At 41.8% G+C, this 26,214-nt stretch overlaps 1 protein-coding gene and 2 long non-coding RNA genes across 12 annotated transcripts in view; 1 reads left to right on the forward strand and 2 right to left on the reverse strand.

The window, feature by feature from the left end:
- The window catches only part of LOC112133082 (uncharacterized), a 297,570-nt gene extending 271,515 nt beyond the window's left edge, over positions 1–26,055 (reverse strand). The window contains exon 1 of one of the 2 annotated variants that reach the window (XR_008524357.2): positions 25,773–26,055. This is a non-coding gene — a long non-coding RNA (uncharacterized LOC112133082). The remainder of the gene's footprint in view (positions 1–25,772) is intronic. The other variant, XR_002914749.3, reaches the window with a different exon arrangement.
- On the reverse strand, positions 4,901–24,029 carry LOC134761259 (uncharacterized). 2 transcript variants are annotated; one of them, XR_010139607.1, is made up of 5 exons: positions 23,768–24,029; positions 16,752–16,848; positions 11,953–16,121; positions 6,645–6,782; positions 4,901–5,373 (listed from the first exon to the last, which is right to left on the reverse strand). It is a non-coding gene; the product is annotated as an uncharacterized LOC134761259 (long non-coding RNA). The 2 variants fall into 2 exon arrangements; XR_010139606.1 differs by lacking the exon at positions 23,768–24,029 and having other exon boundaries at positions 11,953–20,767.
- CPEB2 (cytoplasmic polyadenylation element binding protein 2) overlaps positions 20,766–26,214 on the forward strand; it is a 71,462-nt gene continuing 66,013 nt past the window's right edge. For all 8 annotated transcript variants that reach the window (XM_054553712.2, XM_054553713.2, XM_024246158.3 and 5 more), the window contains exon 1: positions 20,766–25,912. In XM_054553712.2, coding sequence (XP_054409687.1) covers positions 24,236–25,912 — 1,677 coding nt within the window. In that variant the 5' untranslated portion in view covers positions 20,766–24,235. The remainder of the gene's footprint in view (positions 25,913–26,214) is intronic.

A 26,214-nucleotide genomic window follows, 5' to 3' on the forward strand; every position in this document is an offset into this window, starting at 1 on the left:
ATTTGCCATATTGGCCACAAAATAATTTTTTAATACAAATTGGACCACATCATTTTCCCACTGAAGGCTGTTTTATGCTATAGAGCTTCACACTCCCTACAGAGTTAAGTCCAAATGCTTTCGCATGTATATTAAACTCTCCATCACCTAAACCCGTCAACTTCTTCAAACTTGTTATTGGTCACTTTCTTCAAACTATACTTACTGATTTTACTCCAAGCCACCATACTATCTCAATTTTTGTGCCTTTATAGATGCAATCTTTGGCCTAGAATGCTTTTAGCTCTCCACCATTCTGTCTGGTACAACGATGGCAGACATACAAAGTGTGGCGATTTTCTTGTTTATAACTAGACATACTTAACAACAATAGCAGAATCTTCACAACATAATTTTCGCTCTTGCTTTTTTTCCCTCTTATTTTATTACTACATAAAATGGAGTTTGGGAACCATTAGTCTAGCTTTTTTCTCTTAAAATCTCAGGGAAAGATTATTATGTTTTTATTGCATATTAAAGATTCATGACATTTATATTCATTTAACATAGAACTAAAATATCTTCTATTGTGAGCATATTTTGTGCTACATGCTAAGTAACTAACTAGGGATAAGTCAAACAGGGCATATCTGAGTGTATCATGGATCTCATGTTCAAATGAAATAGACAATAAAATTAATAAATGTATTAAATCTTACATATTGGTGAGCAATGCTTCTGAGGAAATAAAAGATGGCCTGAGAAGGAGGACACTTTAGAGAGGACAGCCCATGAAGGTTTCTAGGAGGAAATACATCTTAGATGAAATTTGAAAGATGAGGAGCCAGCCATGCTGGCTGGAGAAGAGTCAGCTGGGCCGAGGCAGCAGCAAGCACAGAAACTCTAAGTCAGAACTAAGTCAGAACAAAGTGTGGAGTGTTTGAAGACTGAACGACCAGGATAGTTGAGCATGGTGCATGAGGGGTTGAGTTGATGGTAGAAGATACGGGGCCTTGTAGGCTAGGCCAAGGAAACCACTGGATGACTTTAAAAAAATAAATGATGAACTGGATGCAACACTGGCTACTGGGTAAAGAATGAATTATAAGAGAACAGGAGTGGAAACAAGGGAACAAGTTAGGAGGTTATAGTAAGGTTCTGTCAAGAGATATTGATGGATGGGACTATAGTGGTGGTGGTGGCAATAGAAAGAAATGGATGGATTTGAGATACACTTTGGAGATAAAACCGACAAGATCATTTTGGAAGGTAAGGAAGACAAATGTAATATGTGTCCTAGCTCTCCGGCATGAAGCCACTGGGTAGACGGTGAACCATTTACTGAGATGGAAAAGACTGAGGAAACAAAAAAAATGGAGGAAAACTGAGAGCTTCATTTTGCACACGTTATATCTGAGGTACCTCTCAAACATCTGAGAGAAGACATCAAGTAGGTAGTTGAATAAGCAATTCATACTTCAGAAGGGAGTCCTGAGCTAGATATGCAAACGTGGAAGTTTTAAATATAGAGATGAGGTGAGGTAATGCATTGAATATATTAAATGAAATAATACATAGAAAGTAGCCGACACTCTATTTGGCATAGTAGCAAACATGTGCTCAAAAACAATATTAGCTGTTGGATGCTGCTTGTGGTTAGGACATTCTTCACACAGTGTAACCTAAGTTTTTTTCACTAAGGATAAATGGCTTTTATATTATTTTCTTCTCAATAGAAATATTAACAACCAGTAGGTGTTAAAAGTTACTCATGTATTTGAAAGCTTATTTAGAATGTTGTACATATTGATATGCAGAAGTACAAAAGATGAAATGAAAAGGTTAATATTAGAAATACATGGCATAGATAACAATATATTACATAATACAAAAATATATATTGTATTGTATATAATAGAAATAGATATATAATTTAGTTTCAAAGGTATTTTTAACAGACAGAATGGAAAATTGGTTAAATTATTGAGATTTTAAGAGTTTTAGCATGTATATACAAATAAATATATTCCAGAATGCTGATAAATTAATTTATGACACAGATTAATTTTTATGTATGGTAGTTACAACGAAGAAAATGTGGTTTTACCTCATACATTGTCTCTGCAATTTACTAGGTATGTGAACTTGGGCAAATTATATATAACCCCTTGGTTCCTCAATTCCCACATCTGTAAAACACCAATAATTATACCCTATCTAATCATGTTGTCACGTGAAATGACAATAATGTGTGTAAAATATATAGTACAGTGCCTGAAGTAAACCATAAATGATTGGTCTGTACAGTGGTTCTCAACCCCAGATGAATATTAGAATCACATGGGGAGTTTTTAAAATACTTATGTCCAGGCTTCACCTAAAGCAATTACATCTGAATCTCTGGACGTGGGGCTTAAGCCAATAACAATTTTTTAAAAAATTCATCACATGGGCCAGGTTCAGTGGCTCACACCTATAATCACAGCATTTTGGGAGGTCAAGGTAGGAGGACTGCTTGAGCCCAAAAGTCAAGACCAGCCTGGGCAACATGATGAGGCCTTGTCTGTACAAAAAATTTTAAAAATTAGCCAGGCATGGTGGAGTGCACCTAAAGTCCCAGCTACTTAGGAGGCTGAGGCAGGAGGATTGCTTGAGCCCAGGAGATCGAGGCTGCAATGAGCCTTGTTCGTGCCACTGCACTCCAGCCTGGGCAACAGAATGAGACCTTGTCTCAAAACAAAACAAAACAAAAACAAAAATAAACAAACAAACAAAAAAAACCTCCCTCACTTTATGATTTCAATGTATATCCAGGGTTGAGAACTACTGATCTATAATAAATATCACGTATCACATATGGGCATGTAATGTTTGTATATATGAATTATATTAATATAATACAGTGTCATGTCTATTAAACAAGTGGTGAAAAGAATTTAAAAATCTGTCCAGTGATTTAGTTTGAAAAAAATATATAAATTGGAAGAGTAGATAAATGATAATCAGGCCTAAGATCTCTGGAGTAAGTTGCCTGCGCACAATTACCACCTCCCACATTCACTAGCTTGTAACTTTGGGCAAGTTACTCAACTAATGTTTCCTCATTTATCAACTAGGGATAATGAAGATGCCTATCTCTCATTGCATTGTTAGTAAAATGCATATAACATTGGCATATCACAAGTATTACATATTTATGTTTTGGGAAATTTGATGGAACTGTCGCTGGAAATGTAAATTAGGTTCAACCATTGTGGAAAGCAGTATGGCAATTCCTCAAAGAGCTAAAAACAGAACTACCATTAGACCCAGAAATCCCATTACTGGGTATATACCCAAAAGAATGTAAGTCGTTCTATCATAAAGGCACATGCACGTGTATGTTCACTGCAGCACTATTCACAACAACAAAGACATGGAATCAACCTAACTGCCCATCAATGGTAGACTAAAGAACATGTGGTACATATACACCATGAAATACTATGCAGCCATAAAAAATGAGATCATGTCCTTTGCAGGAACATGGATGGAACTAGAGGCCATTATCTTTAGCAAACTAACGCAGTCAGAGGAAACCAAATGCCACATATCCTCACTTACAGGTGGGAGCTAAATGATGAGAACACATGGACACATAGAGGGGAACAACAGACTCCTGGACCTACTGGAGAGTGGAGGGTGGGAGGAGGGAGAAGATCAGGAAAAATAACTAATAGGTACTAGGCTTCACACCTCTGAAATAATCTGTACAACAAACCCCCATGACACGAGTTAACCTATGTAACAAACATGTACATGTACTCCTGAACTTAAAAGTTAAAAAAAAGAAATTTGACGAAAATAGGTATTTGGAATGAATATTACTAGTCATTAATATTCAATCTCAGTAACACACTTTTGCATTAGAACTGAAAAACAGATGCTATACCAAAGGTCTGGGGTAACCGTGAAGAAACATTCTCTAGACCTTATATGAAAGATCAAACTGATCCTCATTTCGTATTATTTGTCATCATAGAAAACAATAATGTTAATCTTGCCAGGACCTACACAAAACACCACAGAATATGTTAATAAAAGTATCCAGCATCCCTGAAGCCCTGAATCTCAGATACTAGACGACAAACTGCTGGGAATGTTCAAATTACGTAACCATATACAGGTCCTGTGTTGGGTGCAGGTCCTGGAAGTGGATTTTCAGTGATGAATCCCTGTCTTGACTGGCTTGATTTCCCTTACTTCTCCAGCCTTGCTCAAACGGCCTCACCTCACCCCTTTGCTCCATCTAGGCAACACCCTCTTCCCTTTCCATAACATATCTTACTATTTGTCTCCTCCAAGGCTTGGATATTCTTGCCGATACCTCTTTCTAGAATATTCTTCCTATTTCCCTCTGACCATCTCACCCCCAACCTACACATCTTTTAAGATTCAACTCAAGTACTAAGCTTTTCCACTGAAGCCTTTCCCCAATGCCTCAGGTTGAAGTAACAATTTCCTCTTTTTTACCTGCTTAAACCATGAACAGAGGGCCATTTAAAACCATCATTGAGGCCAGGCGCGGTGGCTCATGCCTGTAATCCCAGCACTTTGGGAGGCCGAGGCGGGCGGATCACAAAGTCAGGAGATACAGACCACCCTGGCTAACAGGGTGAAACCCTGTCTCTACTAAAAAATACAGAAAATTAGCTGGGTGTGGTGGCAGGTGCCTGTAGTCCCAGCTACTTGGGAGGCTGAGGCAGGAGAATGGCGTGAACCTGGGAGGTGGAGCTTGCAGTGAGCCCAGATGGCGCCACTGCACTCTAGCCTGGGCGACAGAGCAAGACTCTGTCTCAAAAAAAAAAAAAAAAAAAAAAAAAAAATCATTGAGCCTCCTTAAAGGCCAGAGCACTTGTCTTATTCATTTATTTATTTATTTACTCATCAGCCCCTGGCACACAGGCTCATTTAACTGATTTCATTGACTTAGAGAATGGAAGGGAGGGAGGGAAGGAAAAAAGAAGAAACAACATCCATTTGTAGAGTGTATGACCTAGAGGAAGGACACTAACAATGAGCATGAATGTATAAATGAAAATCTGTGGCCCCTGATTTCAATAAGATCAACAGAAAAACCATGCTGACAACTCAGCAATCAGCTTCTCATAAAGTTAATGCAGCATCACATCTCTGCTTCATGGAGAAGCACTGTTCTGGACTTCAGTAAGAATCAGAAGTTTACTTTCAAACACTGAAATTCTCTAGATTTCCATTCTTATAAATTAACTCCCATCTTTCAAAGATCTTCACTCAGGAGGCTGAGGCAACAGGATCACTTGAGCCTGGAAGGCAGAGGTTGCTGTGAGCTGAGATTACAGCACTGCACTCCATCCCGGGTGACAGAGGAAGACCCTGTCTCAAAAACAAACAAACAAACAAACAAACCAAAAAATAAGAAAACCAAACACCACATATCCTCACAAAAAACAAAGATCTTCTAAACTGCCACCACCTCTTGAAAGTCTTCTCCAGTTTAGTGGAGACAAAAATCATGAGATCCACAACAATTTCAGCACAGTAAATTAAGAGCAGGAACTCTGGGATACTGTTTCTACTATTAGCTCTGTGGTTTCAGGCAAGCTGCCTAACACCTCTGTGCCTGAGTTCACTCGCCTTTGAAATGAAGACAATAGTAATATTTATCACAGATTTGAAAACGGTACAGAATGTTCAGAATAATGCCTTGCACATGGAGAGAACTACATAAATGTTAATAGTTTATATTATAAATTGTTAATAGTTAATATTATAAATGTGACTATTAGAAGAAAGAATTACTGAATTTTATTCCTTCCTTCCATCCTTCCCTAAACAAGAACAAGGTAGGTATCTCTGTTTTAATTTCTATAACATTGCTTATTTTATAAGTTAAGGGCCTAAACATATTGGCCATAGAGAGAATATACTTTCACTATTCATATGAAAAAACAAGTCTATATTTAACTTACAAAACAGGAGATTTCTCTTCTATAAATCCTTTGTAATATTTGTTGCTTCAGAGTCTATATTAGCAATAGTGAAACTTGGCAAGATAACCAATCTTGTGTAATGGCAGAGAAATGGTAGGACAACCTTGCCTAAGATTTCAAACTTCAAATAAGGCAGTATCTGTCAGATGTACGGGAACATTTTTTTCTGAACTAAAATGAGCTGAACACAAGTATAAAGCTTATTATCAATCTCATTTTCAGTTCCTTTGAAATATTTTGTGAGTTGATCCTAGCTAAGACACTAGCCATCAAAAAAAAAAAAAATCTATGTGTGGTACAGGATTAGGTAAACAAATGCCTTATAGAAGTTGAGAATCCATCATTCTTGTTTCCATTCTCCAATGAAGAGGGTAAATCTTATCCTCCTCAGTAAATGAACTACAGAAGGCTCCAAAGAGACTGAAGCCTTTAGACAGTATAGGGCCCCCGATGTTATGCCTAAGGAAAAGTTGCGGTATGTCCTCAGCAAGGATGAAGAAATAACAAGTTAGTAAATTATCTCTGTTTACATTTACAACCAACAAAGCAATCATTTCTATACACAGTTTGTACCTAAATTTCAAACATTCTTGATTATTAATAAAAGAGACAATGTTAGAATTCACAAGTAAGTTTGATATCTTGTAGTCTTACCAGAATGAAGTTCCTAAGTCCCTTAAAGAAATATGTTCTTTCTATGCCTTTTCCACAGTCTCTCTCTCTCCAGATTCTTCCTCCTGCCTCCAGCCACCAGCCCAGACATTTTATCTTGTTGAGCAATAGGGCAGACAACTGGATTCACAGGAAACAAGATGGAGTGAACAGAACACAGGAATGTAATTCGGAAGACAGTGGTGATTTTGCCACTTACTGTGTGTCTTCATGAATATACTTGACTTTAGCTTTCATTTACTCACAAATCAAACGTAGATAATAGTATTACCCCCTCACTCCATCTTACAAAGTTACTTTGAGGATACTGGAATTGCTTATGAAACAATTCTAAGCTGCAAAGTACTAAACAGAAGTCACTCTGATCCCACTCATTCCATAGCATAGGCTTTAGTACTCAGCGACCTCTGGTTTTAGACTGAGTTTAAATCCAGGCTCTTACTCATTGATTGTGTCCTTGAATGAGTTCATGCTTCAGTTTCCTTATCTGTAAAATGGGGCTAATAATAGCATCAATTTATAAAGCTATTATGAAGTGTGAAATGGAATGGCACCTATGTGGCACTTAGAACAATGCCTAAAACCTAGAAAATAAGGGTATGATCCAGTGAGTACTTCTTTAAGTGGCTACCTTTTGAGTATAGTGGAGCTTTGAGGATTCCAAAGAACGGATAAGATGTAGCTCCTACTCATCTTTGGAGATCTCACAAACTTGTGAAGAGTGGACACTCAGGTAAACAAGTGCTGTGACAGAGATAAAATGAGGCAAACTACAAGGTACAGATTCATCCCCAACTGCCTCCTCTGCCCTTTTGCCCTTATTCTGTTTCCCCGCTTTCCCTAGGTAAGTTTGCCTGATAATCCCATACACTTTCATGGCCTCAGCTATCAACTGCACACCAACAAAAACCAAGATCCATAGACAAAAACCCTACTCTTACTCTCTGATATCTCCACTTAGCTTACTCTTTCCCACCACTCCTGAACCTGTACCTCTTTCAACTAACCCATCAAACCTAATAATTGGCCAAACTATGACAATTACATCAGAGAAACATGCCCACTCCTCAACTCCTGTACACATCTACTATATTCACCTTAACTATTGCAGCCACCTCCTAAGTATCTCAGTGCCTCCAGTTTCAATCACCTTATCTGCAACCTATTCCCCATTCAGCCACCTGGGGGGGGTTCTAAAAATTTCTATCTGTTAACAACACTCCCTCTAAGAAAAGTTTTAGTAGCTCGCCTTTGCTTGCGGAACAGTGTCATCTTGGGCCTGCAGCACTCTTAACATACGTCTGAGGCTCCTTTCTGCTCTTATCCTCACTTCCCAGATCTCAACACAAAGAACACTCAGTGTCCTTTTCCAGATGGCATCTGCACCTTCCATTACTCTCCACTTTTGCTCTTATTGGTTATGCTCTCTCAAATGCCCCACCTGCCACCTATCCATCCACTCATCTTCTCCCTTATCCTTCAATGTACAGCTCAAATGCCACCAACTGCACATGATTTGCCCTGCTTAATAAATTCCTCAAGACTTGCTGTTCTTTCACATGGATTTGCATATAACATGTAGGTTGAACCAAATGAGTTACCAGTTTTTGGTAGGCCAAAATGGTCAAATAACTGCACTTTCCAGTACTTGAACTTATAACATGATATGGTCCTCTTACAGCATTTATCCTGCTTCATCAGAACTCTTTCTTTAAGTATATTGCCCATGTACCTTGTTGTCTTCACCTTTCCATGCCCAGTGCCTTGCAGAGTGCCAGGCAAGAAGTAGATGCTCCAGGAAAGTGTGTAGAATTCAAGGTAATTGCTGTGTATGGATCTTAACACTTTGTTGAGCTCTCTTAAGTCTAGGTCCTAATCTTACTCTCATTATCTAGGGTCTGCCAAAGGTAAACGTAGCCATCCAGGGCTGTCTGGAAGAGAGACAGGATTGTAGGTATCCCTTTCCTTTCCCTATTTGCATCCAGACCCAGCTCTGTACCTACTAACTAACCTAACTACTTTTCTAACCTAGGTAGGAAAACATCAGCCTCCTGGGTTGTCCTTTCTTTAGGCAGTACCTAACCTACTTTCCTAACCTAGGTAGGAAAACATCAGCCTCCTGGGTTGTCCTTTCTTTAGGCAGCAAGTATGTAATTTGCAATACCATTCAGGGCACTTAACACATTAATTCACTCATTCAGTCACGGGGCTGTGATTGGTACTAGGAATATAGTAGTAACTAAGGCAACTAGAGACTATGAGTTTGGAGTGTTTTAATCTATTCTTCAAACTTTTTCCCTTAAGAATTACCTAAAGAAACTGAATATTTTCCAAAACATAGCTTGCATTATTTGAACACTTTTAAATGTCTTATACATACATTTTAAGTCCTCTAAAAATATTATAAGTTGAAATAATTGTTGCAAAGGATGCAATTTCAGTATATATTTTATTTTGTCACTTTAAATTACTATTATTTTTAATGTATTTAATGAAATCTGAATATCATAACAATCTGATACCTATGACTATCTTTTTTTAATGAGAAAGATGTTTTAATTTAAAAATTTTAGATTTTTTTCTCTTTGAACTCACATTTGCATTATACTTTGCCCTTGAATTTTATACATTTATAAAAAATCACAACTGTGGCCCTTCACATTTAGCTCAATTTATGGAACATGTGTACTACATATATTGGCAAACCAGTAAGCCAAATTGTACTTTCCCTCCAGAAAAATCCTGCCTTTATTTTTCAATTCAAACAAATGTGTTAATTTGCATTGCAAAAAATATTATTAAAACATTGAGGCTGGGTGCGATGGCTCATGCCTGTAATTCCAACACTTTGGGAGGCCGAGGCAGGCATATCACTTGAGGTCAGGAGTTCGAGACCAGCCTGACCAACATGGCAAAATCTTGTCTCTATTAAAAATACAAAAATTAGCTGGGCATGGTGTTGGGCGCCTGTAATCCCAGCTATGCAGGATGCTGAGGCAGGAGAATTTCTTGAACTCAGGAGGCGGAGGTTGCAGTGAGCCAAGATCACACCACTGCCCTCCAGCCTGGGCAACAGAGCAAGACTCCATCTCAAAAACAAAAAACAACAAAACCCACAGAACATTGAGAAATAAGTTACGAAATGAATCCTATAAGACAGATTATGAAAGGACGTCAAACTTAATATAGATCTAATACAAGTAATGCATCTCATCAATTATAAGAGGAATATAAATTAATATGATCATTCTTATCAGCTAATTTTTAATAAAGCAATGAATGTACAATTTATCAAATAATGACTATATCATTCCTCTAATAAAAATGCGTATCTCTCTCCAGTCAAAAGACAGAGAATGCAGAATGAAGCAAACACAATTCAATCATATGTCATCTACAATAGACACACTAGATTCAAAGATATAAGTAAGTCCAAAGTGAAAAGATAGAAAATTGTATACCATACAAACAGTATCCAAAAGAGAACTGGAGTGGCTATACTAGTATCAGACAAAATGGGCTTTAAGACAAGATTTGTTACTAGAGTCAAAAAAAGACATAATGATAAAAGGGTCAATTCATCAGGAAGACAAACAATAAAAACACAAATGCACCTAACAACAGAACCTCCTAAAACATGAATTAAAATACATAAGTTGAAAGGAGAAATAGACATTTAACAATAATAATTGGAAACATCAATAACCTGCTTCCAATAATGGCTGAAGACTTGAACAACACTATAAACTAACTAGATGTAATATATCTATAGAAAACTCTAAAAATAGCAGAGCATACATTCTTCTCAAGTGTACAGTGAAAATTCTCCATGATAAAGCGTATGTTAAGAGGCCATAAAAAAAAAAACCTCAATAAATTTAAAGACTGTTACATCACACAAAGGGTGTTCTTTGACTATCATGGAATACATTTAAAAGTCACAATAACAAATACGTTTGGAAAACACAAATATGTAAAAAGTAATCTAAAAACTTTAAATAACAAATGGTTTTAAAACGTACAAGGCAAATTAGAAAATTATTTGAGATTAATGAGACCAAAAATACAACATACCAAAACTTATTAGGTGCAGCTTACGCAGTAATCAGAGAGAAATTGTAGCTGTATTGCTTATTATGAAAAGAAGGAAGATCTCAAATTAATAATCTAAACTTCTATCTTTCAAAACTACCAAAGAAGAATAAACTAAAACCAAAGCAAGCAGAATAAATAACATTATAAATATTAAAGCACAAATAAATGAAATAGGTAATAAATAGCAAACATCAATGAAATCAAAAGTTACTTATTTAAAAAATCAATGAAACTAATGAACACTTAGGCTGAACAAGAAAAGAGGAATCAAAATATTAAAATCAGGAATAAAAAAAGGGACCTCAGCACCAACCTCATAGAAACAAAAAGGATTACAAGAGAACAATATAGACAGGATGCAGTGGCTCACATCTGTAATTCCAGCACTTTGGGAGGCCAAGGCAGGAGGATCACTTGAAGCCAGGAATTCGAGACCAGCCCAGCAACAAATTAATTTTAAAAAAATAAGTAAATAATAACTTTTTAAAAAAGAGAATGCCATTAACAATTGTATATCAACAAATTAGAAAGCCTAGATGAAATAAACAAACTCCCAAACACCAACAACTCATACTAAAATAAGAAGAAATGAAAAGTCTGAATAGACTTATAACAAACGCAAATTGAATTAACAATTTTTAAACTTTCCACAAGGAAAGTCTAGGCCCAAATGGCCTTACTCATCAGTTCTACCACAAACTTAAAGAAGAATTAATATCAATACTTCACACACTCTTAACAAAAAAATTACAAGAATACTTCCCAACTCATTCTATGACACCAGTATTAGTTACTCTAATACCAAAAACAGATGAAAACATCACAAGGAAAAAACACCACAAGCTGATAACCCCCGTAAACATACATGCCAATATTCTCAACAAATTGCTTGCAATCCAAATACAGTAACATATAAAAAGGATTATATACCATAACCAAATGAAATGTATCCCAGGAATACAAGGTTGGCTTAAAATATGAAAATCAACCAATTTAATATACTATATTAATACAATAAACCATAAAACTACAATCATCTTAATAGATGGAGAAAAAGCAGTAAAGTGGTGATAATTTTTGTATCAATTGCATGGTGAAATAATAATAATTTGCATATATTGATTTAAATAAAATACATTACTCAAGTTAATTTCACTTGTACCTTTTTAATTTTTAAAATGTGGCTAGTGCACACCTGTAATTCCAGCAGTTTGGGAGGCCAAAGCAGGAAGCTAGCTTGAGTACAGGAGTTGGAGACCAGCCTGGGCAACACAGCCAGACCTCATCTCTACAAAAACATTTTTTAAAAAATTAGTTATGCACTGCAGTGTACGTCTGTAGTCCTAGCTACTTGGGAAGCTGAGGTGGGAGGCTGCAATGAGCTATGATCACACCACTGCACTCTAGCTTGGGCAACTGAGCCACACCGTCTGTAAAAAATAAAATGTGGCTACTAGAAAAGTTCCCATTACATATATAGCTCACATTTATGGCTTGTGTTGTATTTCTATTGGACCACAATGGTCTAGACATATCCTAGTTTGAAGATCAGTGCTCTAACAGCATTCGGTGTTTTCATACATATTTCTCTATGTTATTTATCAGAGGAGAAAACAGAGAATAAGAATGGTTAACATGCCCAGGTAAACACAACCTACCCCATAGGTGTCAGAACTGGTAGTGGGATTCAGTAATATCCTTAAAGTCAGAATTTGCCCTAATTGCATAACTGGTCTCTGGTCTTCTTAGAGGTATAAAATAGTCATTGAATATGTTTAAGTTTCAGAAATTTTTTATATTTTCCAGATCCAAGAGGAATTTAGCTTTTTTGTTTCCTCATTTTTTATTTGGATCTCTCCTTCCACTGCTAACAATCAAGGATTTCACTGCCATTACCAGCCTCCATGTTGTCTGGTAACTGTTTTGCTTTGTTTTTGCTTTGGTTATCCATTCTCCAGGACTACTACTGTGTTCAAGCTGGCTTTCTCATCTACTCTTTGCCTTGCGCTGCATAGCAGATGACAGCTAAGATATTTTTTTCTGTTTGTTTAAACATCTATTTTGTGTCAAACACTGTAGAAGACTCTCTACTTAAAACATTGCTAATTATCATCATCACAGCCCCTGCTTCACAGGTAATATTTGTCTTTACCTCCACAGATGAGAATACTGAGGTTCCCAAAGTTTAACTGCCAAAGTTACATAGTTACAGAGGAAGTCGGACTAAAAGCCATGTCTCTGACTCCGTAGCCCTGGTGTGTCCATCATATCACTCCTCCCTATCTCTTAATATGGGATGAATATGCATCAACTGTGGTCCTACAAACAATGGTATTTTCATATACACGATTCATGTCCTTATGAAAATCTTAGAGTTTCTTATTCTTTGTACCAGTTTGTCTATTTTTTTTGCTATTGAAATTGAGGTCTATGTTTTTTCTTATCGTTATGAATTACGTCCTCCAATGTTAGTACAATGGCTTTACACTATAAATGAATTTTGGATGTGAGATGCCATAAAGTCCTACAGTCCTTTCTCAAGTCCCATGAAAAAAAGGAGACAGAAAAAGTGAATTGCTAGCACTGACAATGAAGCACTAACTAAGACTAAAATCAAATATCCCTCTTCCCTCTGAATGTTTTTCCTCTCTTGTCTTTACATTTAATCAATTCTTGTACGAAGGCTGGTGATAATGCCTGCTACCATATACGCTTCATGATATTTCTTGTTAACTGAACATTTACAGCTTTGAAAACAAACATTTAAAATGTTGAATCTTCTAAGATTCTAAACATATTAAGGTCAAATTTGATAGATGCAATGCGCTGCATCTACTTAAAGTCTACATATTTAATATGTAGTCAAGATGCATCACTTTTCTCTGCCTAGAATAATTTATCAATTGAAGCGGTTAACTTTCCACAATGTGGAAAAATACAATATATCCAATATATACTGCCAGACCTCATTCTTACTATAGGAGAAAAATGAGTAAGCATATGTGAGGAATATCTCTGATTTTCTGTGGGATATGTTATTTTGAAAAGAAGATGCTTTTTCTCTGAGGTCTCTACTACCAATTTTCATTCATGTAGCTAGGTGTCACTGTGAAGACTTGAAGGATTATCCCTTCCACTCCTTAACTTTTAGTAGAAGCATGGACTGTTGCTTTAAAAAAAAAAAAGTTTTATTTTTTGACATTATAATTGTATATTATTATTGGATACACAGTGATGTTATAAGTATACAGAGTTGAATGATTGAATCAAGCTAGTTAACATATCTATCAGCTTAAATACTTATCATTTTAAATCTAACTGCAACTTTCTACCCTTTGACCAACATTCCCTGTTCTCCCAGCCCCTGGCCTCGATAACCACCATTCTATTCCCAGCTTCCATGAGTTTGATTGTGTTAGATTCCACATATAAGTGAGAACATTTAGTTTTTACTTTTCCGTGCCTGGCTTATTTCACTTATATAATATCCTCCAGGTTCATCCATGTTGTTGCAGTTAGCCAGATTTCCTTCTTTGTTAAGGCTGAATAGTATTCCACTGTGTATATATGCTACATTTGCTTTATCCATTCATCTGTTGGTGAACACTTAGGTTGTTTCCGTGTCTTCGCTACTGCGACTAATGCTACAGTGAACACAGGAGTGCAGACATCACTTCGACATATTGGTTTCAAGTCCTCAGAATGTATATACCCAAGCACCATTCTTAAGCGTGTGTCCCTGTGACTCTGTTTTGCTCAGGTACTTGCTGAGCAGTGGCCCACTCTTTGTCTTTGCTTCTAGCACTAGCCTGAGGGCCAACTAATGAAGCAAGAGACTGACAAATGAGGAGATGGGAGCATTAATCTCAGTCTATGCAAACCATCTCAAGCAAACGACTTTACCTCTGGGCTTTGGTTTTCCAACAATAAAACAAAAATATTATTTGCTTTATCTACTCACAAAGTATACTGTGACAAGAAAAGGTAATAACAGAAATCCCATTTCAAGCCAGGACTGAGATGAGCTTCAGTGTGTAATTTTTTCTGCCTTCTTGCTAGATTTGCCTTACCTCAATATTCTGTATAGATCACAAGGCTCCACCGATGACCAGCCTGGCAAGGTCATTTTGCATCAAGTAGGATTCCAATTTAGTAGGTCAGTTTCAGCCTACAATCTCACTGTTTATGACTCTGCCCAGACAATTAGGGTTGGGAATTATCATAACTAATGTCAACAGTATTTATTTACAGCCTCTGTGAGGATGCACAGAATAATGGATATGTTTTCTGTTCTTTTCACAGTTATACCCATAGTGCCTTGCACAGTGTCTGGTACAGAGCAGGCACTCAACAAAGAGTTTCTGAATACATAAATCAATCAATAAGAACTAGGAAAATTAAAGAACATATAAGGCATAGCAACTGCCTACAAAGACTTGTAATTCAATCGAGTTAGCATGGCCTTAAAGATACAAGATAAGTAGCAATAGAGAAGCAAGTCAGTCTACGTAAGGGCCCAGTGAGCATCGTGGCAGAAATTACTGGAGAGGCTGACAGGTTCTCTCCTAGGTGGGGGTATTGGAGTGGGATGATAAATCCCCGTGCCACAAAGGGTAACACAGACCTTCTGTTATGTTTCCGGGCTATACTTTGTCATCAGGGGAAGATTCTTGACATTTTTCTTTGTCAATGAGTTCATCTTTGTATGGCATAATAACCAGAATGGAGATCGTAATAACCAGAATGAAACTTTTAGTTTGGTATTGTCAAGGAAAAAATACTGGGAAGGAAAATAACTTATCATTGTTATTATGGTTATTCATTTTATTTTTTCTCTAGTAAACATAAGGTAACAATGCTACAGTTATCCACAAAATGGCTCATGTCTTTGTAAAGCATGCTTTGGAAACATCTGCCTCTTTCCTTCCTTCCATCTCCCTCCTTCCTTTCCTTACGTTGTTTTCTCCTTTTCTTCATCTTTTCTTCTTACAGTGTTCATTGGGCAATTACTAATCAACAAATACTTATTGGGCACTTGTGTTCCAGGTACGTGAAAGGCAAGGGGAATGCGGAGATACATGAAGGAATGACATTCGAGCAACATTTCTGCAGTATAATTGACAGAGCATGGTTGACTATTGTTTTTGCAGGGTGAGAGAGATGAAGGAAGAGGATGACTCATGTTTCACCTTGAGAAACTGGTTGTGTGATGATGACGTCAGCCAAGACAAGAAGCAAAATAGGAGAAGCAGATTTTGGGGAAGATGTTGAACGCAGGTATAGACACATTGAATTGATGTGGCTGAAGGACACCCAGGTCAAACTGTTAAACAGGCAGGTGGAAACATGATTTTCACCATGAGGCTAAAGAGATGGATTTGGAAGACATTAGCATTTAGATGAGCTTTGAAAACATGATAATAAATTCATCTAGAAAAAGTAGGTAGAAATATAGAAAAGGACAAGAAACATAAGCCTAAGGAACTCTCACACGTAAAGAATATGTAAGGAAAAAGTGAAGGAGGAAATTATGAAGGAAGGTTTAGAAAAGTAGGAGAACTAGAAGTAATTGAGGATGGTACTACTCTTGAGTGCCACATCAATAAAGCACCTTGAAGTTGGACAAGGTCAGAATGAATCTTAATTTCTACTTTCTCCTTTTCCAACTCCAAACCAGAACTAATTAGCTCCCATCTAAAGACTCAAAGCTTTCCCATTCTGTGGGGTTAATTACATTTATGGGCATGGGCTCCGCCACAGAAAGAAACCAGCAGCATGGAGGTAAGGCATCCAGTTGACCTTAACTGCACTGCCTCCTGAACTGGTTCCGTTTCTATGAGCTGGGGTCTTGACTCCTGTCTTTGTTCAAGCTCCTGCAATGAACCCGTGTTCCTGGAGCCTGGAGTCCCAACTCTAGGCTCCTGAGACAGAAGTCTTCCCCCTTGTACTCCAGGGTTATCTATTCCCCAGCGTTACAGTCCTGGGATGACTTACCTGTCTTCATGCACTTATCCCACATCTGACAATGCCTGAAATTATTTTTGGCTTGTTTAAGAATCCTAGGAGCATCTGCATGGTGTTTGGATAGCTCCTGAAAACAAATTAACCATTTATAAACAGACCCTTGTATTACTATTGTATTCTTTTAGCTATCATTTCCTAAAATTGCTATTTATTAATTCAACGATCCCTTTATTCAGTGCATGCATTTCCCAACTCTTGAAAGCCTACTATGTGCAAGGCATTGTTGTAAGTGCTGAGGATACAACAGTGAACAAAACAGGCATGGACCTTTCCTTATGGGCTTGTGACCTGAGAGAGAGGACAGATAAACAGTTCAAGTACATAGTGGGTCAGATGGAAAAACAAACACCTTATGAGGAATAAGAAGGCCGGGAAAGGAGGGTTGTTATTTTAAAATAGTGGTCAGGGAAGACATCACTGAAAAATGACTTTTAGCAGAGACCTAAGTGAGAGAGACATGAAAAAAAAAATGATAAAAACATGATTAAGTGAGCCCTGTTGCTACTTAGGAGACAAGTATTCCAGGTGTGGGAATTGCGAGGGCAAAGGCCCTAAGGCTGAATTGGCCTGGGCTGTTAGAGAAATAAGCATTCCACTGTAGGGAAGCTTTCAGAGGGGTTAGTGGTGGCAGGAGCGACTCTGAAGAACCTTTTGGTTATTAAAATGTTTTGACTTCTATTCTGAGAAAATGTAAGTATTTAGTCAGAGGAGTTGACATGATCTGTCTTCCATTTCAAAACTATCATCCTGGCTGCTATGTTGGGAATAGACTGGAGGGGGCAAGATCAGAAGCTGGGATACAAGTTAGTAGGTGAGAGAAATGATGTAGCGTGGCCCAGGCTGCTTGTGGTGAGAATGGGGTGAAGTGCTTGGATTCTGGATATATAGGCACTCCTTGCTTTATTGTGCTCTGCTATATTGTGCTTCTCAGATAATGTGTTTTTTACAAATTGAAGGTTTGCGGCAACCCTGCATCAAGTAAGTCTATCAGCACAATTTTCCCAACAGCATGGCTCAATTTGTATCTCTGTGTTACATTTTGGTAATTCTTGCGTTATTTAAAGCTTTGTCATTATTATTATATCTATTTTGGGGATCTGTGATCATAATATTTAATGTTACTAGTGTAATTGTTTTGGGACACCACAAACCACAACCATATAAGACAATAATTTAATCAATAAAGGCTTTGGGCCTCCCTATTCCCTGAGACACAACAATATTGAAATTAGGCCAATTAATAACACTCTAATGACCTCTAAGTATTCAAGTGAAAGGAAGAGGCACATGTCTCTCACTTTAAATGAAAAGCTAGAAATAATTAGGTTTAGTGAGGAAGGTATGTGGAAAGCTGAAATAGGTTGAAAGCTAGGCCTCTTGCACCAAGTAGTTAGCCAAGTTCTGAATGCAAAGGAAAATTTCTTGAAGGAAATTAAAAGTGCTATTCCAGTGAACACATGAGTGATAAGAAAGTGAAACAGCTTTATTGCGGATATAGAAAAAGTGTGAATGGTCTGGATAGAGAAAATTAAACCAGCCACAACATTCCCTTAAGCTGAAGCCTATTCCAGAGCAAGGCCCTAACTCTCTTCAATTCTATGAAGGCTGAGAGAGGTGACGAAGCTGCAGAAGAAAAAAGTTTGAAGCTAGCAGAGGTGGGTTCGTGTTTAAGGAAAGAAGCCATCTTCGTAACATAAAAGTGCAAGGTAAAGCAGAAAGTGCTTACGGAGAAGCTACAGCAAGTTATCTAGAAATCTAGCTAAGATAATTGATGAAGGTGGCTACACTAAATAATAAGTTTTCACTGTAGAAAAAACAGCCTTCTATTGGAAGAAGATATCATCTGGGACTTTCATAGCTGGAGAAGTCAATGCCTAGCTTCAAGCTTCAAAAGACAGATTCTTTTCTTAAGGACTAATGTAGCTGGTGACCTTAACTTGAAGCCAATGCTCATTAATCATTCTCAAAATCCTAGGGCCCTTAAGAATTATGCTAAGTCTACTCTGCCTGTGCTTGGTAAATGGAACCACAAAACTTGGAAAGAGCATAGTTTACTGAACATTTTAAGTCCACTGTTGAGATCTACTGCTTAGAAAAGAAGATTCCTTTCAAAATATTACTGCTCATTGACTATGTACCTGGTGGCCCAAGAGCTCTGATGGAGATGTACAAGAAGATAATTGTTGTTCTCATGCCTGCTAACCCAACATCCATTCTGCAGCCCATGGATTCAGGAGTAATTATGAGTTTCAAGTATTATTATTATTATTTTTGAGACAAAGTCTGGCTCTGGCTATAAGACTGGAGTGCAGTGGCACTATCTCAGCTCCCTGCAACCTCCGCCTCCCAGGTTCAAGCGATTCTCCTATCTCAGCCTCCCGATTAGCTGAGATTACAGGCATGTGCCACCACGCCCAGCTAATTTTTGTATTTTTAGAACTGAACGGTTTTCACCATATTGGCAAGGCTGGTCTCAAACTCCTGACCTCAAGTGACCTGCCTGCCTTGGCATCCCAAAGTGCTGGGATTGTTTTGAAATAAAGCTGCTATTAAGCAATTCTTTTAATAATGCAACTAACTCCTTTTTATAATTCTATTTTCATTTTAAAATTTAAAATCACTAAGTTGTCACCAGGACGGCCTCAAGTATTATTTTAGAAATAAATTTCATAAAGCTATAGCTGCCGTAGTGATTTCTCTGATGGATAAGGGCAAAGTAAATTGAAAACCTTCTGGAAGGGATTCACCATTCTAGCTGCCATTCAGAATATCTGTGACTAATGGGAGGTCAAAGCATCAACATTAACTGGAGTTTGGAAGAAGCTGATTCCAACCCTCTTGGACGACTTCGAGGGGTTCAAGACTTCAGTGAAGGAAGTTACTGCAGACGTGGTAAAAATAGCAAGAGAACTAGAATTAGAAGTGGAGCCTGAGGATGTGACTGAATTGCTGCAATATTACAACAAAACTTGAATAGAGAAGGAGTTGCTGCTCATGGATAAGCAAAGAAAGTGGTTTCTTCAGATGGAATCTGCTCCTGGTGAGGATGCTATGAACACTGTTGAAATGACAAAAAAAGATTTAGAATATTACATAAATTTAGATGACAAAGCATTAGCAGGTTTTGAGAGGACTGACGAATTTTGAAAGAAGTTCTGTGGACAAAATGCTATCAAACAGCATTGCATGCTACAGAGAAATCTTTCATGATAGGGAGATTCAATCTATGTGACAAACTCTGTCTTTGTCTTAAGAAATTGCCACAACCACCTCCGCCTTCAGCCACCACCATGCTGATTAGTCAGCAGCCATGAATGTCGAGACAAGACCCTCCACTGACAAAAAGATTATAACTTGCTGAAGGCTCAGATGATCATTAGCACTTTTTAGCAGTATTTTTTAAATTGATGTGTGCATATTTTTCAGAATAATGCTATTGTGCACTTATTTAAACATAATTACGAGTTATGTTTAGACTGTAATTGAGAAGTTATGTTCAGACTATAATATACTGTAAACATAACTTTTACATGCACTGGGAAACCAAAAAATTGGTGTGACTTGCTTTATTGGGATATTTGCTTTATTGTGGTAATCTGGAACCAAACCCATGGTATCTCTAGGTTATGCCAGTAATTTAAAGGTAGGACAAGCAACACGTTCCGATGGCTTGGATATGATGCAAGAAGGACGGAAGTGAAGAATGACTCCAGAGTTTTTGGCCTGAGCAACCAGAACAATGGAGTGCCACATGGGAACTAGAACAATGGAGCGCCACAGGGATTGGGACCAGTGAGGCAGGGAGTTTAATTTTTGACATGTTTAGTTTGAGGTATCTATGAGACACTCAGTCAAATGGGCAGGGTGTTCAGGCAATGTAAAAGCAGAAAAAGAAGGCAGTAGGTAAAGGAGGGAGAATATAAGGTCAAAAGGTTTTGGCTTTATTTTTCAAAGGTGAGAACTAGTAAAGCAAGTTTTTGTGCACATGGAAGTGTTTCCTGGAGAGGAAAGAGGTCATGATGAAGGAGAGAGAGAGAAAACTGTTGGAGCCCATGTCTCGAGTAGGTTAGAGGTAGGATCTGCTCCGCCAGTGGAGAGGCTGGCCTTAGACAGGAGTGTGGACAGACGGGCCATCCATTGTATCGAGAGGGAAGGCAAGGTGTGCAGGGGCAGATGCAGGGAGACTGTGGAAGTTCTCCTGTGGTTGCTTCTCTTTTCTCAGAGAAATAAGCATGTAGCTCAGCAGCTGAGAATGCTATATGCTAGCAGATGCATGTAGGAGAGATGTGACAAGAGGTTTTCAGATTGAGCAGAATGTTTGAAATAGTCTCCTAGGACAATGGTTTTTCAGCTCATAATCTGATAGAGGGTGTTAAATCCAACTTTGTAATTTGAGATCAAACATGATTTTAAAATGAAAATAGAATTATAAAAGGGAGTTTGTTGCATTATTAAAAGAATTGCTTAATAGCAGCTTTATTTCAGTTGCATGAGTGTGTACTTGCACATATATTGGGTTGTAGCAAAAATATTTTTAAAAACACTTGCCCAGGACAGTGGGAGTAAATGAATTAGGACTGTCAAATACAAAGTCAAGGCCCTAGTTAATGATCATGAGTCAAAATATTTTCATGTAAAAAACCAAAAAAAAAATCATTAAATGGACTCATAAGATCTTGGCATGGAAACTGCTAGAGGACCATAGTCCCTCCCCACCACTTGCTGCTCCATCTCCCTACCCCACTCCACTCTCCACTCTAGGAAACCTTTTCATTTGAGTATTTTCAATAAGGGCAAGATCACCAGCTTAGAAGATGTTAGAAAGTAACTTTCTGCTCCAAAAAAATGGGGCCCTCACAAAAGTAGTGAGTAGAGGCCCTGGCAGGATTTGGAATTTGGTGTACTTAATATGAAGTTTGACATTATTATGTAATAACAAACTTGATGGCTGTTCCCCATTTCATAGAGCTCTAAATCCTCTTAAGACAAAACTAGTACCAGAGCACTAAGAAATCTTGTTTTTGTTCAAAACTCTAGCCCAGAAAGGCACCAGTTAGCTTTTAAAAGTATGTGCTCTCTCCTCTTTACTAACTGCGGTGTTAATGGATAATTGAGCTAAGGTTTATGCCTGTGTTTTCCCCCTATTTCAAGATTTGTTGTTGGATCTGCAAATAATTCCAATCAAATACAACTGTACTTGGAAAAAATTCATCCGTTGTTAAGACTTTACATTCCTCAGTTGCAGAAGTAGTTTTTTTTTTCTGCACAATACCTTTTAAGAAATGAATATTTAAGATGTCAATATGTACTGTGAAAATAACCATTTATATTTTAAATTCTGAGCTCAGGTTATTCTCTAGACATTGTAATTTAGAATAAAAATACTTCTCCACTTCTACATTTTGCCTGATTGTTAAAAATGATCTTGAGATTAATAAGTTGAACCAATTTTCTATTCACCTGACCAAATTCTGAACCATTTGAGTTTTTTAAAAAGTACTTTTTCCTTATTGTAAAGGCAACATAAAACTTGGTTCATTGGACAGGACAGCAGAGATAAACATTATACATGAAATATAGTTCCCTGGGGCAATGTTGCTCTTTCTACCATGTTTATTTCGATTTATATAAATGAGACACTGAACAGAAGTAGAATTCAAATAGAGAATGAGGACTTATAAAAATGTACACTCTGCCTACATCAGTAAGAGTATGCTAATTTATAAAATTAAATATTTAATCTTAGTTCACTTGTAAACCAAAATCAAGTAAAGTCTGAATCCACCTTCTATTGCTTTGGGGGTTTGAGTCTATATTCTAGGATTCATTTAATAGTTTCATTTCTCTAAGCATCAAGCAAAACAGTTAAAATTAAAAAACAGGAACATGAAGTTTATCTCATCATGTAGTACGGATCACTCTGTTATTCTTTATCTAGACCTTCAAATACTTTATGTAAAATGTTTCTATACAAAACGAAACACACAGGATTAGTTCCTCCTCTAATGCTTCTCTCTAATGCTTCTAAAGAGCTCTACCATGGAAAGCTCTCTCCCTTTCATTTTTCAAGTCTCAACAAGTCTGCTGCTGAGTCAGAACCTCCTTTTTTCCCTGATGTAAGAACTATTTCTCCCTTGAAAATTCATAAAGCTTAGGAATAAATTAGAGTCTCCCTGGGGGGAAGGGGCGGGGACGCCGGAATGAATGTGGTGGGGAGGAGTCCCACGCTGCAGCCCTGATGATGGCACACGAAACGCTTTTATGAAGCGGAGCTGGCCCAGGGTTACCATGGGAGCTCGCCGTGGAACCCGTTCCACGCATCCGAGTGTGTAAATAACCACGCGGAGCGTGTTTGTTCTGGGGACTTTGTTCCTTCTTACCCAAGTGAAAATGCCTGGAATATAGCCGAGGCTTCATGTTTACCCTACAGAAACACCCTAGGCAGCTATAAGATGTCCGTGACAGCACACCTACCAGCGCCTAAAAACAGAAACAAGCTTACAGGGAGCTTCCTAGGGCGACAAGGAAGCCCTAGATCGGGGACTCGGGGTCTAGAGGTGCGGGCCGAGGCGCTCAGTGGACTTCAAGCCGGCAGAGCCCAGACGCCAGTTCACCACAGGATCCCCCGGGCTGGGCCGGGCTCCCGCGTTGCGCTGGGGGCCCCTCGGGCAACTATTTCTACGCGGGCTCGTACAGTGCAGGCGCCGGTCGGGGTCCCGGGCCTCAGTTTCCCCCGCGGGCCAGCCCCGCTCTGGGAAGCCCGAGTGGTGCAGCAGTGCTTCTCCCCACCCAGGGCGGAACCGAGGTGACAGGAAGGAGGAGGCACCGCGAGGGGCGGAGACGCGTGCGACCCGGGCAGGCTCTGCGCGGATCCCGCGCCAGGGAGGGGCCGTTGCCCAGGAACCGTCCCTCCCTCCCGCGCGTGCTTGCCCTCGTGCGCGCGCCCGCCCAGTGCTCCCGACCACTGTTTGCCAGCCGACCCCCACCTCAACCGGCCTGTCCATTTCCCCGGGAGCGGAGAGACCCAAAGAGACACGCCGCTCGCTCCCGCCCTCCCGGGAGCGCGAGCGCGCCCTCGGCTGCGTCTGCATATTAATGAGGGGCGGGGAGGGGCGGCGGGGGCGCGGTGGCCTCGCGCCCGCGCGTGCCGGGACGCACCGCGGGGGGCGGCGCGATTGTGAGGTGGCGCTGACGCACGTTCCGGGGTTCTTAAGCGGCCAGGGCGGCTACAGCGACTGCGACGGCGGCGCCCGAGCCGGTCTCGGGAGGCGGCGGCGGCGGCGATCGCCGCGAGGGGTGGTGGGGCCGAAGTCGGTGCCCCCTGGCTCAGTCACGGTGTCCCTCTCTCACTGACTCCCCCTCCTTCCACACGGCCGCGCAACCCCAGCGCCGGCGGCTTCCTAGGTGGGGCAGGGGACGAGGAGCGTCTCCTCCCGCTGCCGGCGGCTTGATAAATGAGGGATTTCGGGTTTGGGGTGCTGCAGACCGCCCCGCTCCGAAGTAGCAGTCCCGGGCCCCTGTCCAGCGGCGAGGCGTACGGTCCTTACGCCGTGGGGTCCGTCAACCCGCTGCCCTCCGCCACGCCCTTCGGCCCGCTGTCGCCACCACCGTTGCCTGTCACCGGCTTCTTAGAGGCCGCCTCCCCCTTCTCCATCCCCCTCGGCGGCGGCGCCGGCAGCCCGGCCGCCGCCGCTTCCTCTTCCTCCCCGTTCCTGGCGCATCAGCAGACCATGCAGGATGAGCTGCTGCTGGGGCTGACACAGCAGCCGGCGCGGCCGCTTTCGGGGGCGGCGGCCACGGAGAAACTCCCCAACCACCACCCCGGCGGCGGCACGATCGCGGGTGTGACCCACCTCCTCCCCTCCCAGGACTTCAAACCGAGTCTGCACCACCCCTCCTCCTCCTCCGCCTCCTCCTGCTGCTGCTGCCGCACCTCCTCCCCGCAGGACTTCAGTAAGCGGCAGCAGCAGCAGCTGAGCAGCCAGAAGAGGAAAGAGTTCAGCCCTCCCCACCTTCCCCACCCTCCGGACTCGAAGCCGCCGCCGCCTCCGCCGCTCCACTGCCCCGGTCGGTTCAGCCCGCCGCCGCCGCCGCCAGCCGGCCCGCTCCTCCAGCCGGCGCAGCTCGCTCAGCGCCAGCAGCAACAGCCGCCGCAGCAGTTCAGCCTCCCGCACCCGCAGCACCTCTCGCCTCAGGACTTAGCCCCGCGGCAGCGTCCGGCCGACCTGCCCCCGCTCCCGCAGCTCCCTCCCTCGCCGCCCGCAGCCCCGCGGCGCCGCCACGGAGGCGCGGGCAGCCCTCGCAAGACCCCAGCCGCGGGCGAGGGCAGCGCCGCCGAGTCCCCCAATGCGGGCTTGGCCTCCTCGACGCCGGTGAACCCCGCGCCGGGCTCCATGGAGTCCCCCAACCACCCTCTGCTCAACAGTCCCAGTAACCTCCTGCCCGGAGGTGCGCTTGGCGCGGGCGCCTTCAGCAGCCTGCAGAGCCCGGACCTTCCACACCCGGGCGGCGGCGGCGGCGGCGGCGGCGGCGGCGGGGGCGGGGGGCCCCCAGGAGGCGGAGGGGGAGGCGGCTCCGCGTCGCCGCCGCCGCTGCCCGGCTTCGGCACCCCCTGGTCGGTGCAGACCGCGTCGCCGCCACCCCAGCCCCAGCAGCCGCCGCCGACCCAGCCGCAGCAGCAGCCGCCGCCACCTCAGCAGCCGCCCCAGCCGCAGCCGCAGCCGCCCGGCTCGTCTGCCACCACCCCGGGCGGCGGCAGCGGCGGCTCGCTCAGCGCCATGCCGCCGCCCAGCCCCGACTCAGAGAACGGCTTCTACCCCGGGCTGCCGTCGTCCATGAACCCGGCCTTCTTCCCGAGCTTCTCGCCCGTGTCGCCGCACGGCTGCACTGGGCTCAGCGTGCCGACGAGCGGCGGCGGCGGCGGCGGCGGCTTCGGCGGCCCCTTCTCGGCGACCGCTGTGCCCCCTCCGCCGCCGCCCGCCATGAATTTACCTCAACAGCAGCCCCCGCCGCCCGCGGCGCCGCAGCAGCCGCAGAGCCGGAGATCGCCCGTGAGCCCGCAGCTCCAGCAGCAGCACCAGGCGGCGGCCGCCGCCTTCCTGCAGCAGAGGAACTCCTATAACCACCACCAGGTACGGCGGGCGGCGGCCTGGCTGCGCCGCGGGACCAGGAGACCGCGGGCGGGGGACGGAGGTGGCGGCAGGGCGGCCGGGGACCCGACCTTAGCCCCGAGAGAAGCCGCGACGGGGGCACTCGCCCAAGTGAGAGTGGGACTGAGAGGGCGGACAACCGTGACAGGACTCGGAACCCCAGCCCCCGGCGGGTTGGGAGGGCAGTGGCCACCGTGGGCTGCGGGGGCGTGGGAGACGAGTTCGCGCTGGGAGCCGCGGCTGGCCGGGCGCCCCCTCGAACGTCCCGGCGCAGCGGTGGGGGC

The sequence above is a fragment of the Pongo abelii genome, chromosome 3 (genome assembly GCF_028885655.2).
Source record: "Pongo abelii isolate AG06213 chromosome 3, NHGRI_mPonAbe1-v2.0_pri, whole genome shotgun sequence".
Classification (NCBI taxonomy): Eukaryota; Metazoa; Chordata; class Mammalia; order Primates; family Hominidae; genus Pongo; species Pongo abelii.